Source organism: Papaver somniferum, chromosome 9 (genome assembly GCF_003573695.1).
Source record: "Papaver somniferum cultivar HN1 chromosome 9, ASM357369v1, whole genome shotgun sequence".
NCBI lineage: Eukaryota > Viridiplantae > Streptophyta > Magnoliopsida > Ranunculales > Papaveraceae > Papaver > Papaver somniferum.
Genome location: NC_039366.1, coordinates 105006066 through 105022584, shown reverse-complemented (window position 1 = coordinate 105022584; position 16519 = coordinate 105006066). Strand labels below are relative to the sequence as shown.

General features: G+C 37.5%; 2 protein-coding genes across 2 annotated transcripts; one reads left to right on the top strand and one right to left on the bottom strand.

Annotated features, from left to right (window-relative positions):
• Window positions 1-9803: 9803 nt before the first annotated feature.
• LOC113310884 (60S ribosomal protein L10-like) lies at window positions 9804-12047 on the top strand. Its single transcript, XM_026559705.1, has 4 exons — window positions 9804-9944; window positions 10563-11064; window positions 11201-11282; window positions 11671-12047. Exons 1-4 carry the CDS (start codon window positions 9935-9937, stop codon window positions 11740-11742), a joined length of 666 nt encoding a protein of 221 aa, XP_026415490.1. The 5' UTR covers window positions 9804-9934; the 3' UTR covers window positions 11743-12047.
• Window positions 12048-12102: 55 nt separating this feature from the next.
• On the bottom strand, window positions 12103-16070 carry LOC113310883 (putative B3 domain-containing protein At5g58280). Its single transcript, XM_026559704.1, has 7 exons — window positions 15694-16070; window positions 15156-15224; window positions 14909-15010; window positions 14394-14464; window positions 14137-14296; window positions 13830-14042; window positions 12103-12910 (listed from the first exon to the last, which is right to left on the bottom strand). The coding sequence occupies exons 1-7, from the start codon at window positions 15772-15774 to the stop codon at window positions 12329-12331; spliced, it is 1278 nt and encodes a 425-aa protein (XP_026415489.1). The 5' UTR covers window positions 15775-16070; the 3' UTR covers window positions 12103-12328.
• Between the last annotated feature and the right edge of the window lie 449 nt (window positions 16071-16519).

The following is a 16519-nucleotide window of genomic DNA, read 5'->3' as shown; positions in this document are numbered from 1 at the left end:
CTTTTCTTTCATGTGTGAAGTTGTTGAAACCGCTACACTTTGTCTTTTGGGTTGATCCTCAACTCTTTAGATTGTTAGTGTATGGTGAATTTTTTGTATATAATCCAGTAGATAAAATTTCTTAAAAACCCCTTTTGTTCGTTTTGTATATATTTTGCTAATCCAATATGATCTCGGCTGAAATATGTTGGATTTTTTCCTTGAATAACGGAGTTTTAATTCTGCTTTCGCCGAAATCGGGTATTCTCTCTCCTTTTACTCTACTCAGCATGTCCCTTTCCATATGTTGCATTTTAATCCTTTCCATATTTTGAAACATTGAGGACAATGTTTAGTTTAGGTTTGGGGGTATAGAGTAGATACCACGATAATATGCCATAAATATGCCATAATTGAAAACAAAACTCCATCTTTTTGAAAAAAATTGAAAAATTCCAAAAAAATTAAAAAATCAAAATTCAAAAAAATTAAAAAATGAAAAATCATAAAAAATGGAGCTCATTTACCTTGAAATGTTGACTCTTGTGCAAATATGTAATTATTAGGAGTCTTAGTCTAGATATTTAGGCACCCTGATTCTAGCACAATTCACATAGTGATAAGAAATTTGCACGCGCACGATCTACCAATACATGTATGGCCTCGATCTTCAAGGTGTTTGATAGGAAGTTATGATTGCCAATCACTTTAGAATACTGAACGAAACTTGACTAGCTTGTTCTTTGGTTGGTTGGGATAGAAGGTGGAGGTTACATTAAGAAAAACAACCATCGAATTTAACTGGGTGCATCAAAAAGGGCTACCTCTTGCGAAGTGTCATGTAATTTTTTGTTTCTTTTTCCTTATGTATCAAAAGTGTTTCCTTGTTCCAAAAAAAAAAAAAAAACGATGTATATATTCAGAAAAATCAGAAAAATAATAATAATCAAGTATTCAAATTCCATTTGTGTCATGTAAAGAAAATAGTTCTCTCTTATCCAAAAATAAAAGAGAGTAGTCAATATAAATAAGAGTCATGTAAAGAGTCATTTTTTGTTTTATTGTAATAAGCAAGGAAGGGTGTATGCCATTGATGTACAACGCGAGTAATTGTGAAATACCTCCAACTCATTCACAATTCTCGTAAAGTCCGGACAGCTAGCTAGATTTCGACCTTGGTTCTTAGCCTGAGAAACTATCTCTTGGTGATTAGTAGTCATAACATCCGATCTTTCTTTACACATGTGTAGATACACTTTACACTCTTATCACATGTCTTTATTTGTTATCAGTGCTAGGATTGTGCCTTTGATAGCTAGATTGACATCTCCATTTTGCTGTGAGCTTAAACTGACTTGCACATGTCACATTTGATGGAATCTGAGCTTATATTTTGACCTAGAACTTTGTAGGTACGTTCTAAGCAAACCTTCACGAGACTTGACTCGTCCACTAGGGACACTTAGTGGTTTAAAAGGCTTAGTGCATACGCTAAATGCATTCGAGAGACCAGCGACAGTGGTATAGGTAGGATTTCCTTAGTTTTGTTTTACTTGAGGACAAGTAAAATTCAGGTTTGGGGTATTTGATGAGTGCTAAAAAGTGCATATTTCTATATATTTTTCTTGGCATTTAACTCATCTTTTGTGCATTAATTCTACATTTTATCCCATATTCTGTGTTTTCGTTGTTTTCAAGAATAAATACTTTTCTTAATTAATTTTGCATTTTTAGGTACTAAATAAAGCCTGGTTAACTCACGGAGCGAAAAGAGCAAAGGAACGGCAAAGACTCTCGCTAGGAGGAAGCGAAGAATGATGTTTGCAAGAGCCGGATCAACGAGAAGTGGGCTTGAAGAGGAAGAATTGTTCTTAAAGAAGATATGGGCTTGGCATACCCAAGGCCCAAAACCCCTACCCAAATCCATTTCCATTATCCATACCCATTTCCATGAGAGCCGTCAGATTGGATCCATCTTGTCATCCAACGGTCGCCTCATCATTGTGCATCAAAATCCGAAGCTCCTGTCAAACACCATAGTACCTAACTCCATCTGAAGCCGTCAATTTTGTTGTATCTCATAATCCAACGGTCACTACATACCTCTCCATCTTAGCCGTTCGATTCAATCTATATGGGATCATCCAACGCTCTTTACTCGATGTTCATCAAAGTTCGCTATCCCCGCTTCACACCCTAGCAACCGAACACCTACACCCCAAACAAACAGACCCTAATCCCATTTCCATCGAGTTTTTCCCCTCTCTTCTTCCCAAATTCTCTGCAACAGCCATCCCCCGACAGTTGCAGAACCACCACCACCATACCCTGTCTCTGCAACTGCCACCACCTCACCTTCTGCGCCACCATCACCTCTTCCCCGACCATCGCAGACACCACCATCACATCCCCATACCTCTCTAGCCACTTATTACATCAACTTCTCAACCCTAGAACCCTAGTTTAGAAGTTGATGAAATAGGTGAGGTTAGAGACAGAAATTGAAGCATGAGAGAGAAGCAGGAAGGTCAGAGGAAGCATGGGTCGAGAAGACTTGGGAGAGATTTCAGCAAATTAGGTGAGAATTGCCAACCCTAATTTCAACTGATTTGGGGGGATTTTTGAGGAACCCTAATTTTTGGGGAAAAGTGTATTGTAACTATAAATATGGGTGTGGGATGAGTGTAGAAAATCTCTGGACTAGCCAGTAGACATTTGAAGAAATTTTAATTACAATTTCAAATTCAGTCCCTTTATCACAGTTGATTATTTTGAATGTTATGTGTGTGTTGTTTGAATTATCCTGTATGATATTTATTGTTGTTCACAAGTTTAGCATGAGCTAAACTGCATTAGGCTGAGGCTCAGATGAAGCCTAGTGCATTGTCAAATGGTGAATTGCTAGGATAGTTATCCTGATGTATGTTTTGATTGAGCAATGGGAAGAGATTAATGCTCATAGTGCCTGTGATTGATTGTTCTGTCAAAAGACAGTCAATGCTAGGGGCAAACTAGTTAGCAAATTAGTTTTCCTCCCATTCTAGATGTATGCATAGGATTTTCAACTCAACCTAGGATCACACTGCTTGGATAGGACACAAAGGTGGATTCTAAGCCTTAGCTTAGCCACAATCCCTTTTACAGTCACTTAAATTCAGTTTAGTTTTGCTTCCTGTTCAGTTTATCTCCTTGCTTGTTTTGCCTGTTTTTCTTGTATTTTGAAGCTGTTGTGCACTGAAATCAGTGCACAAACTCACCCCTGCCCTTGGCTCACAGCCTTGGTTCATGCCATTTGCCCTCTTTGTTTCACTGCCACTATAACATTGTGATCTTGCATCTTGTTTTACATCATCTGCCAGCATAGTTTAACTTCTTTATGCTCCCACTCCCTGTGGACTAACCCCTTGCTTACCTTCTATACTAAAACTTGGCCTTGTATACTTGCAAGAGTTTTTGTGTGTTTTCCATTTTCACACCACAGTACCTAGCATCGTTTTTATCAATGTTATTTGGATCCATTTTTGTTGGAGGCAACTGGGTTTCTTTGTTTGCTACCCACTGCTCCAACAGACCCAAGATCTGCTCCTTACTGCAAGGTAAGGGTGGAGGGAGTGCTTGTGTGCTCCATCCTTCTCGGTTATTGTTCGCGCGGATATTCCTGGGTACGGTTGACACGGTATTAACTGTATTGCACCAGGCATAGTCTGAATTGTGCTCCTCGACGCAATCAGCAATTCTTGCTGCCGCTTCTTCTAACTCAACGAATTTCGGGAACCGGAAGTTAACCAGTCTTTTCTTGAAGGATGGTGTCATTTCGCGTACGCAGGTCTCCACTAGCGCTTCTTCCTTGACATCCTCGTGACAATCTAAGGTGAGGAGACGAAATCTGGCGATGTACTTTCGTATTTCTTCGCCCAGGCGCTGGTTGCACTTGCTCAAATCTATGGTGGTGACTTTCCTTTTTACTGAATAAAACTTTCTAAGGAAGAGAGTGGACATAGTCGACCACGAGCTAATGCTTCCTGACTTTAGGTTGTCATACCAAGTAAATGTCGTGTCGGTTAGCGACTTTGGAAACTCCCTTAAGCAAAACTTTTCATTAGTTGTGTGGTCATTCATAGTAGATAGGAATCGGCTAAAATGTTCCCGCGCATTCCCTTGACCATTGTAAATCTTGAATTTTGGCGAAGTATAATCTTCTAGGTATCGGTATTCTGTGACGTCGGAGGAGTATGGGCTAGCCATGAAATCATAGTTGTCCTGCTTCATGACTCTATAGTTTGTTTCTAAGTACTTGGCCATCGCCTCTTGTGTCGTAGCTACATGATCTTCTTCCTTTTCTCCCGAATTTTCCGTTGCTCCTATAGTATTCTGCTCAACGCTTGCTACCTTCAGCAGTTTTCTAAACTCTTGATCTCGGCGAACGTGATCCTCTAGCTCTTTCTGCATCTCCTTCAGAGAAGGCTGCGTGGGTGGCGTGTTTCCTCATCTTCCTGATGTTTGTTCTTCTCGTGTGGAGCGTCCGGTCTTCTCACTTGTGTGATTGGGTCCGACACGATCCCTACTCTCTCGCCTTCTGGGTTAAGTGGCGGGTCGTTTGGTTGGTTTTATACCGCGCCTGAGTTGGCGCCTCCTAGGTGTGTCATGGTGGGCTAGGCACGAGCCTCCGGGTGTGGTCGCCAAATGTTGAAGGGTGGTTTTGATTTTGGTTCTATCCGTCCTAGTCCCTCCAAGTGACCTCACCTTTCTGGGAATGGTAAGAGAGAGAGTTGCCTTTCCATTGTACCTTGTCCTTCCTTATATAGATTTTCCCAAAAGTCTCTCCTTTTATAACATCATGACACATGTCCTAAACCTCCTTAATTACCTCTAGTGTCATTCCTTAATATAATCCCTTACTTATCCATTAATTCCTCCTTTGTCCTTCTTGTCTCATGGGTATTTCCTCGTTGTACTTGGGCCTAGTCCCCAAGTCCCCACTTCTCATACTAGGCTTACCTCCCCTTTTAGGGGCATCCTGAACCCGTTAATGGGGTATTATTTTTCGTGTATCAACAACAGTCTTTAACAGAAGTAAGGGTGCCTTAATACAGCTGCTCTGAATAGTGATAGAGGCTGCCCATAGTAAAACAACAGGTCTCTTCAGTAATTTTGTGCTTCGACACCTTTCGCAACTTCGGCTTGCTTCAAATGCTTGTAGATTCTTTATACGACGTCAGATTGACTCCATTCTTTCGCCGTTAGATTCGTATTTTCGTCCTCTTCGATGAAGCACTCCTAGAGTTGAGCAAGTTCCACTTGGTCTTTGGCCCTTCTCCGCTTGCTGCTAACTTCTTTTATTGCACAATAAAGTGCAAATTCACTTCTTTTGGATGATTCACCTAGCAAAACATAAATAAAACAAAACAAACGTAATATACAATAATTTGTAAGAAACTAAACAACTATTAGCATGGTTTCGACACTAAGTATATGCAAAATATGCACTTAACAACATCAGGGGGGATCTAAGGATATGATCGATGTCGACATATTTTACTTTGAAATGTGAAGGTTTGTTGTACTCTTTTTCCCTTCGATCGAGATTATTTTTTCCTACAAGGTTTTTGTTACTTGGTAAGGTTTTTAGCGAGACAACGATAACGACACTAGGTATATGTTGAACTTGAAAACCTAAAAGACGCGTTGATATTACTGAAAATATCTGAATCAGAGAAATAATACACAATGGTCTGTTAAGCGTTATAAGTTCTACAATCAACAACAATAATGTCTTCCAAACACTTTAAGTTATCCAAGTAAAGTCTGATGAAAATGTGGCAGACTTATTAACTAAGTCAACACGTGAAAAGTAAAAGACAAATGAAATTGTCCTGACTATGTTGATTGCGTAAGACTAAAGAAATTGTCCGAGCCCCGTGAATGCATAAGACTAGAGAAATGATCTGGCATCAGGGGGATCATCTAAGGGTGTGTTGCACTTTTTTTCTCCTCACCGAGATTACTTTTTCCCATAGGTTTTTGTTACTCGACGAGGTTTTTAATGAGACAACAACAAACACCTGGAATCTGATTTTCCAAGGTTATACTTTTTCCCACAGGGTTTTTCTGAGTTGTGAAGCAACAAGAGAAGTGAAATTCAATGAAGTAACTTTACGTGGACTTATCGTGTTGTACTATTTTCCTTTCGTCAAGGTTTTGTCCCATTGGGTTTTTCTTTGTCAAGGTTTTAACGAGGAAACACATGCGAGTCCAAATTCTGCTCAAAGTCTTCTCAAATGTTGTACTCTTTTTTCGTAGTTCAGGTTTTGCCATGCTGGGTTTTCATGACAAGATTTTAATGATGGAAGCAATTAAATTAGACACAATGTTCATTGAGGAGAGTACTACATGTGATGAACTATATGTAAACCTTACAATATATACTCAACATGTGAAGAATTATGCGAGTTTTTGTCCCGCTGGGTTTTTCTTTAATTTAACAAGAAGCATTAAATGAGCATTATTTGAACCACACAAGGGGGAGTGTTGATGGTTTAACACCCATGAATGTGCGGACAAATATTGGTATGATGTCTGCATGACATTCATTATTATGTAACCACCTATTTAGTGTGCATGTATGCATTAGAAACTCTAATGCACGTAATGAATACCCTCTTTATTAACCTATAAATAGAGCCATAATCTATGTACGAATATAATATCCATTAATAAGAGCTTCATTTATTCTTCTCTCTATTTATCTTTGTATTAACTTTAGTTTATCTACAACAGTTTCCAAGTTATGGAAGACATCTGCTTTTAATGTCTTGATGTCTTCTTTTATAGTGCTCACGTATTCTAGGATTTAGAATCCTTCCGGGATCGTGTATTCCTTGATTTAGAAGCCCTAACTCGTGCCAAACACCTTGTTACGGTTGACTTCAAACCAGCCTTAACTCTGACAAGAAATGTTTGTCAAAACTGCCAGAATTAAGGTTGGTATCGACTCTCTCAAAGCTGGCCGTAAAACCTCCTGTACACTTTTCGTACTTCCATTTCGGTCGTAGCTTCTTCATCTGACGTCCGATTGACCTCATTCTTTCTGGGTTGCATACGTCCTCACGTCCTCTACAAGTATCAATGAGAAAATCTTCATATCTCTTCATTTCCATTTACGGTTGGCTTGGAATCAACCATAACTCCTCATGAACTTTTAGTGGAAATTAACCTGGTTTACTGTTGGATTTTGGATACTTCTTACCAACTGTAAATTCTCCTGTAACTTGTGTCCAAGAGTTGTCTTTGCACCTTCCAACTTGTTCTTTTCATTCCGGAATGAACTCCTTTCCTCTTCTTAGCTCCTTTTAACACCATTTCCATTAATTTCGGATGATTCACCTAAAGAAACAAATTAAATATAAAAAAAAGAGTAATACAAGGATAATATGCAAGAATCACAACAACTGTTAGTATGGATTTGACATTCTAATTATGTAAATCAAGCACCTATCAGATAGGTGCTAACTATGCATGCTGTAAAAAATAGCGAAGCATATAAGGGCACAAAATTTTGCAGCTCTACTTATTTTCATCATAACATTTTATACGACATATATATCTTCTCTAAAATCCAAGCCAAACTATATACCACAAAATTCGTGGCGAAACAACAAAGGAAATTTTATTTTATACGCTATTTAAAAGAACGCGAAAAAACCTTCGGTTATTCGACTAACGAGGAAAATAACAGACATAGTAAAACTCAAATATTTTTCCAAATTCAGAAATCGAGTAATATAACAAATGGAGTTATTTTAAATACTTACCTATTTGGACATCTCTGCGTATACTGCAATAATTGTTTACGCTAACCTTAACATATACAAGACGCGGCAATTGTCTAACTTCTCCTTTAACAACTCCTAATAAAATAGGAAATCCAGTTAGGTATATATACACAGAGTATATAACTACTTAGAAATATCTAACTAAATAACTTTAGGGTAGAAGAGAATTATCCTTCATCATCGTGACATCTATGTATGCCGATAACGCAGAGCTATTCGTGCTGATAACGTATTATATAATTATCGGCTCACTTAAATAAACACTACGATATGAACATGAACGACCACATATTGTTTCAGAATAAATTTAACAAGACGCGAGTGATGCGAAAAATAGGAATCAAATTCCCATTCTTTACGTCATCTTCTCACTTACAATAATCCTTATATGAGTATTTATAGTAGTAAGATTTATAAGTGGTAGAACCACCTCTCGACACATATAGTGGTAGGATCTATAATATGTGTAATACAAATGATACCGTTGGTGGTATATTTATCAATTTCTCCTACTTGTCAAGAGAAATTTCATCTGGTTAACAAGTCCACTTAATCTAATTAAGGATGGAAACATTATCCATTAAATATATTATCTCATAATAATATTTAAAATTTAAACTTAATTTTGGTACGTTTCGATATAGTTTTAACTTATCTCTCTCTATTTTGTATTCCCAACATAAAATAAGAAGTTGAGTTCATCTTCAACACCCTGATAATCGGAACACAAATAGATAGCTATCGTCGATCTATCATTGGATTTTGAGATATAAAATAAATGTTACATTTTACACGAAGAATATATGTAATCGTTGTCTGTAATGGTACTTGGAGTACTCCTTTTATGGAAGAGTATATACTCATATTGATGGTATGAATCAAGTTCAATAGATGGTAGTCTGCACCCTCTTCATCTTCCATCAAAATATCTCTTTCCTTTTTTTTTTCTTCTACACCATCACGGATTGACTAGCTGTGACAACAATATTATTGTTATACTAGTATTTCTTATGGTATTAACTGAACTTCTTGAAACATCTAGTAATCTTGTTGTCTAAATAATGATTTTTTTTTAATGTTTTTTTTATGATGTGAAGTCATGATTGGTGTTCATAATAGTAATTGCTAAAATCACCGATGAATCAAATTCAATTTAAATCTAACCTAATTTCTTTCTCTTCTTACTGTTTTTGCCATTCAAATTCGACTAGAATATAAGAAAAATTATATCGCTAATCTTGTACGGATTGAAATTTGGTCGAGAGTAAACTCAAATTTACGAAACAAATTTACAATAAACTATCCAAGATTGATGAAGAAAGAAAGATGTTTCGATGGAAGAGTTAGGTTCATCTGTTTTAAATTATTTTTAAATAAAAAATAGAGAAAGAACATGAATTAAAAAACCATCCAAAAATATTTCGGCTAATAAGAAAGGCCGAAATGTGCACCCAGGTTTTAGAGGGGTGTACGAATTTGCACTCGAACCAATGTAGCCGAGATCTTGACGGAAATTCCGGTTTCGGCTCTCAAGGTAGCGAAATGCTTAGCTCCGTTGAGAAAGAATTTGCCAGAATTTTAGGTTGAATTTCAGGTGACTCGGACGGAATTAGCCGGAAACTTGGTTGAAGTTTTTGAAATTTGTATGGATCTAGAGTTTTCTATTATTACGAATGAAGACTTGTTTCAATTTTAATAAATTTGTGGTATTTATATACAATTATGTGTGGAAGATGTGAAAAAATGTTTGAATAGTGTTTAACGTATAAAATCTGAAACGAATTTAAGTAGTTACTTCGAGATTTCACCGAGAGCCTCACCGAGCGAAAATTATCCTAGTATCTCGATACCGACCGAGACGAAATAGAATCCGGAATTAGCGGGACTATTAATTTATCAAGTTTTAGTGTTTTCGGATCTTTTGGTGTTCCACTAAACCCGAACCTTAAGTGTGCTAGTCTAAACCGTTCCGCTAACATACGAGAAGGCGAGTCAGTGACCTGGTTGAGGGCAGTCGTATAAGGACCATCACTGGACACTCCAGATATGCAGAACCCAGTTCATTAGGGTTTTATAAATCCTTTTAGACACCCTACGCCTGCCGGAAAGAGAAGAGCTCAGCCATGGGGAGAAGTAAGTCTCTCCAATCCTTGTATTCGTATGAGTATGGAGAAACCCTAGTCATTAATCGTGAATCCCCTGGTTCATTATAGGGTTTAATTTTGATTTTAATGATTTATTCGTAACAATGTTAATGTTGTTAGCTTATCATATCTGAAATTCTAGATTTGATGTTGTTGTAGAAATGTGTATGCGTTGAGCGATTATCTGATCTTGCATCTTAGGTTAGTTACATGTTTATGATCAAAAACTATATGGAGAAAAGGAACTATAAATATTTCTGAAGAAATGATTCATGCTTAAGCACTCTGGTATTATACTGTATTTGAGTTAGTCCTTTGATTCCTTGTTCGTGATAAGACTACCATGCTTATTGTTGGATTTGGACATCATGAAAAACCTAAGTTTTTAGATTAAGAGTCATGCGTTGCTAGTGCAAGTAAATACCAGTGTAACGTTTCGATTTCTAAAACCTTGCAGCTGATGCTTCTTTGTATGAGTTTTTTTTTCTTTTCCATTATGCTTGGTGCAACAACTTATGAAACAAAATATTTAGTAATTTACTGGGTCGTTTACGCAATCAATCACTTATTGCATACTTGTTGTATTGGTTTATATTTGTTACTGCAGGACCTGCAAGGTGTTACAGGCAGATTAAGAACAAGCCATACCCAAAGTCCAGGTACTGTCGTGGTGTACCTGACCCAAAGATTAGAATTTATGATGTTGGGATGAAAAAGAAAGGAGTTGATGAGTTCCCCTTCTGTGTCCACTTGGTGAGTTGGGAGAAGGAAAATGTCTCAAGTGAGGCTTTGGAAGCTGCTCGTATTGCCTGCAACAAGTACATGACCAAGTTTGCTGGGAAGGATGCCTTCCATTTGAGAGTCAGGGTACATCCTTTCCATGTCTTGCGTATCAACAAGATGCTTTCATGTGCTGGAGCTGATAGGCTTCAGACTGGTATGAGAGGAGCATTTGGTAAGCCCCTAGGTACTTGTGCCAGAGTCAGCATCGGTCAGGTCCTCTTGTCAGTTCGCTGCAAGGATACCAACGGCAACAACGCCCAAGAAGCCCTTCGTCGTGCCAAATTCAAGTTCCCTGGACGTCAAAAGATCATTGTCAGCAGGAAGTGGTATGTTTTCCTATTAATAAGAAATCTGCTTATTAATTAAATTTACAAGTAAAGAGAGGCAAAAGCTCTTCAAATCCTTAGTTCTGTTACTGGTGTGGATGTGATCACTAACCATTGTTTTTGCATTTATCTTTAGGGGATTCACAAAGTTCAGCCGAACTGACTACGTCAGATGGAAGTCAGAGAACAGAATTGTTGCAGACGGCGTCAATGCTAAGGTTTGTTTTTTATGTCCTGTCAATTGTGTTTCCTGAGATGTCCAAATATCCAGTTTACTAAGATTAAAGCATGTTTTGTCAATAGAATGATGTAGTGGCAGTAGTGCCTTACATCCTTCAAGTGCTATTATGAGTATCTTGTCCCCTACACCCTCTGGTTGTGTTTTCAGTTAACTAAGATGTCTCAATAGATTGATGTAGTTCACTACCTCTCATGTAGTTCCCTACGTCTCAAACTTTATGGTATCCTCATATTACTGACCACTACAAGATAATTTTCATTCCAACCCAATACATCGTATCATGCTACTTTTGTACTTTTAATTAACAATGAACTTATGGTTGAGATGAATAAACTTATGAGGGATATGTGATGTCAAATTTGCAGTTACTTGGATGTCATGGACGTTTGGCTAGACGCCAGCGCGGTCAAGCTTTCTTGGATGCTGTTGCTGCTTAGAGAAACAAGAAGTCTGTGTTGATCAGAAAACAAGAAATCTGTTTCATTAAAAAAATCTGGAAACTTGTTTTGCTTAGTGAAAAAAATAGTACTTTTAGATCTAGAGATCTTCTGAAGTAGTAGTAGTAGTAATTTCTTATATTTTGGAGTTTGTGAATTATGATTTAACTTCGGATTACACTTTTTGTATGGCATGTGTTGAAAGAATTGGAAGCAGTTCTGGCTGCTCTTTTGTTTTTGCATAATACAGTGCATAGTTCTTAAACTTCTGCTATGATGGATGTAAACAAGACTATTTTCTTGCATTTGAAGTGTGAAACTTCTCTCCGTCCAAGTTCATTAAAATAAGCCGGCTTGCTGTTTCATGAATATTTCATGATAGTAGATAGTAATTATCATTACCAACTTAGAGCTTTGAACCGATGGCAACTCATTTTAGGATTCAATAAGTAGAATCTTAGAAGCTGGATATGCCCTCAAAATGAACCAGAATTACTGTAAAGTTTTATTTACACAAAAGATCATCTAAGCAGTAGTATTTCCTGATGACTTCCGGAGACATAGTGCCATGTATCCGCAAATTAATCTACTCATATCCTGAAAAAGCAACATCCACCAATTTTGTAGTTTTACTACCTTCTTCTGCACCTGTTTTAGCAACACGTTTTGAGTGGCGACCCAATTGAAGCCTTCGAGACACAGATCCATCAATTTCTTTGGCGGGCTCTGCTGGTTTCACTGAGTTTTCGATTTTTGTGACACCTGATATGTCACAATCTTCAGTTTTCTTTGAGTTACGAGTTGTTCGTTGTTGTTTGCTTATCTGTACAAGATCTTCCTCACCCATATCAGCATTTGCCCCCGACATTCTAAGCTTCTTTGAACTGCGGGTTTTTCTTCCTCCATCTCCAGTAAGTTCCATAAGCTCCTCTTCACTTGCACAATTATCTGTATCAGTCTTGATAACTTTTTCCGACTTGCGGGCTTTCTTCCCTCTAGCTTTGGCTTCTAGAACATCCCTCCCTTCACTCATGTTATAATCAGCATCCTCATCATTTTCATCAGACTTCTTAACTTTCTGCAACTTGAGAGTTTTGCTCTCAGTAACTCTCTTCATCTCCTTGGCATTTACTTTCCCCGCACAATTAGACGCTTTAAATATATACACCTGTACATGTGATTAATCGTCAGTATCTTCTAAAATAATTCCAGAAACAATCAAAAGCTCCAAAGGAACCCTGTTTAGGACTAGAAAGGTGCACAGTTTCCAGCATGTTAAAAGAAATCCATCTTTATTGGATATTGGAGTTTTCCTCAGGTGTAAACAAAAGTTTAGATGCATTTAAAGAACACAAATCCGAGGCTAAAGATACACAAAACACTCCAATTACACTTGCGCTGATATGTATTTCGACTGCCAAATTCCCATCGCCAGGCAATTAGGCAGAAATGTTCAGATTTAGAGAAGACGAAGCCAGGGAAAAAGAAAATGTAATTTTCATTAGACATCATTCTTGGTGCCTCATACCAGTGCATGTTATTATGATAATTTCTCGTATGCAAGTTAATCTTAAAAAACCCACACTAGGTAAATTAGAAGCCATTATTTGATCTGGAAAGTTGCAATAGATATTCACATGGAAGTAAGACACCGTCGGTCACGTTAAAAAGTCCTGCACTACTACAGTTCAACAATTATTCAACAAGAGTTCTAGCCATCTACGTTCCCCTTGAAATCATGAAATAGAATACACTAGCTCATTGAGGACATAATACATAAATGTGAAAACAAACAGACCGCTACCTTGTTCAGCAAAACAACCTACATTCGAAAGCAATGAATCAACTATGAACTCAAATGCAAAGTATTAACATAGGATGTACACTAATTCTCAGATTTTTTTCATATTGCTTCAGTCATTCAATCAACTTAAATGGGATTTGTTCAATTTATATTCAACACAAACCTAGCCATCTATCTAACATCCATTAAATACATCTGAAAGTTGATAAGAAAATAGTTTATGTAGACGATAAAATGATAGTAAAAGTAATAATAATACTAAATGCAAAATAGGTGATCCTACCTTAAATCTTGCTGCCTCAGTACGCTCAAACACCACGGCATCTCCATCGTCCAACTTGTGATCCAAGGCAAAAGCTCTCCAGCCACCACTAATACCTGTTCTTTCTGGAATGTAGACTGCCTCATACTCTAAGCCCTCCTCATCCTCTAACACCACGTCCACTTTCAACTGATCCTTGGGAAGATAACTTTCACAAAATTTGGTTGGAAGACCCTTAAGATCATAAAGTACAGGAAACAATTATCACAGAGACCACGTGTTCCTTGAATGAAGAGGAAATGAAACATCGCAGAAGATGTCAGCTTACCAACCAAAAACAGCTGTACACGTGGGAACGAAGCATTGACTTGACAAAAGATGGGTGTTTAGACTGCAGGTTACTTTCAAAGCTCTCAGCGCGCTTCAATGCAGCACATCGTTCCTTCCGGGTAGCAACTTTTATTTCGTCGAGCGGCCTAGCTATGTAGCTATAAATATCATTATCAATGAAGAATTAGCAGTTTGAAAATTGGAGAAAAAAAATCTACAGATTTGACACGGCCCGAATAGCTATCAAATATTCACCTTGATGAGGACGCCGAACTTGATCTAACCCTTGATCTGCTCCTCTTTGTCAGTAGACTGTGATCAGTGTACTGAATCATACTAAAATGTCACTTGATTTTGTTCGAAATTTTCACTAGTTAATATCCAAATTATAATCACCAACAAGAATACTAGCTGAACCGCGATTCCATAATAACATGGAAATTATAGGAACTAATTTCTCATAAGGCATATACGAACATTAGCCCTTGAGTGCAAAGTACGCAGACGTTTTTCAAACAACTTTGTTTTCTAGTGCAGTTGCCGTTTCTCAACATATCAATAACCAGTTGCACATGCAAGAATACTAGGTTCTTAATCCTCTAAAAAAACTGTATGAAAACTACAGGCAGAATCAAGTAAAACTTGTAAGGATTCCCCATTAGAGAAACTCTAGTATTTGTCTTTACCCTAATCAAAGTCACAAATAACACTAGTTGGAAAGGAGTAAAGTTTTCATGGTGCAAATAAACAAAGCATTAATGTGACAATACCTCTTCCTCGTATGAAACGGCTGTGCTGCGTGGACGTGAAGAGCGTCTCAGTGAATCCGGGCTTGTAGGAGCGGTCCTTGATCTAGGTTTGACTTGCCTTTTCTAAATCATTAAAATGGATAAAAAGTTACATAGGAGATTTAAGTTTGTTGAAGTTAGTCATATAGTAGCTGAAAGTTATGACATTCTCCTTGGTACATCTTGGAAAGGAAGTACTCAAAGTTAAAATCTCATTTTCATAACTTACCACCGGAGACTCCTGTCCCATCTTTGTTACCTCTGATAAAGTTTTAGTTATCTTTGGTATACCCAGATCCTGCAGGTCGAACACATACGAAAAAATTAAAAAGGTAAATGAACACAACAACCTCATAAGTTTTACTTGTCTCAAAATTTTACACATTCACCAGCGTCATGGCTTACAATACAAAGACCAATGATGACCTCACTGACAGACGAAAAGGTCCAGTTTTATATGGATTTAAGACCTAAAAGGTAATAACAACACCCTCTTACAAGAATCCCCTAAAAGTGTAAAATCAGAGTGGCCATTTCCTCTCTTTCGAGTGCGCAACTAGTTTAAGAATCTTTTATAAATAGTAAATACCCTTTCTGAGTGAACATTCAAAATCACCAAATCAACAGTGCAACAAAGCAATACTTAATGAATCAAAAAAAAAAAGCTAATAGGTTTCGGATTGGAATGAAGAAACAGCAACAACTAGTGTTATTATTAAAAGGGGAAAAATGTCTTCCTTATCAGTTTAGGGCTGAATGGAACTGACCTCAAAACGTTTCTTATTCTCTTCCAGACGTTGCTTCCGAGCTTCTTCATAGAAGTTGTTGTCACAGGTGCCCTTTGCCATGGAAAATTGAGCGAGTGATTGAATGACCAGATTTCTGGTTTCAGGCGAAATTTCTTTATCACCACTAGAAAGACTGTTTTGAGAGAGAGTGAGACTGAGCGCCTTTTTATTTGCTCAGTAATTTTGAATATCGGACATCTTTTCTGGATGGGCAACCTTTACATCTTCCCTGAAGTAAGCATGGGCAACTCTCTGCACAGGAGAGAGACTGTAGAGTAGACCGACTACAGTCCTCGCTCGTTAGCGATTCGGTGTGCGGCAGACTTTCAGATCCGTGAAAATGTGCACATTGATCCAAGTAAAATGCAAATTTGGTTAACTAAGTAATCAAACATGCGCAATACCAAGGAAAAAAAAGCGAGAATTTGTTATTTCGCGTTTAATGTGTTTTTATATATGCAAATGCGGCACTTATATACAATACATTAAGAAAGTATTCTACGTTGTTGGAATAACATGACTTATGATTTTACGTGAAGTATATTAAGATTTACATGAAATAAAATGACTTATGATTTACATGAAGTTGTTGTATGAATTCAATCAAATACAGACGCGTCTCAATCTATCTCCTTTTCCTGCTATGAAAGTCGAAGTAACTGCTTTTGGTTAGGTATGGTCTATCACTTGAAGCTGAGTTTTGGGTTATCACATGACGTAATTATAATTACTTTGCGTATGATTTTTTACAAGATGGGTGTGAACACATAAATCACGAAGCCATCCACGTGTTCACAAACAATAT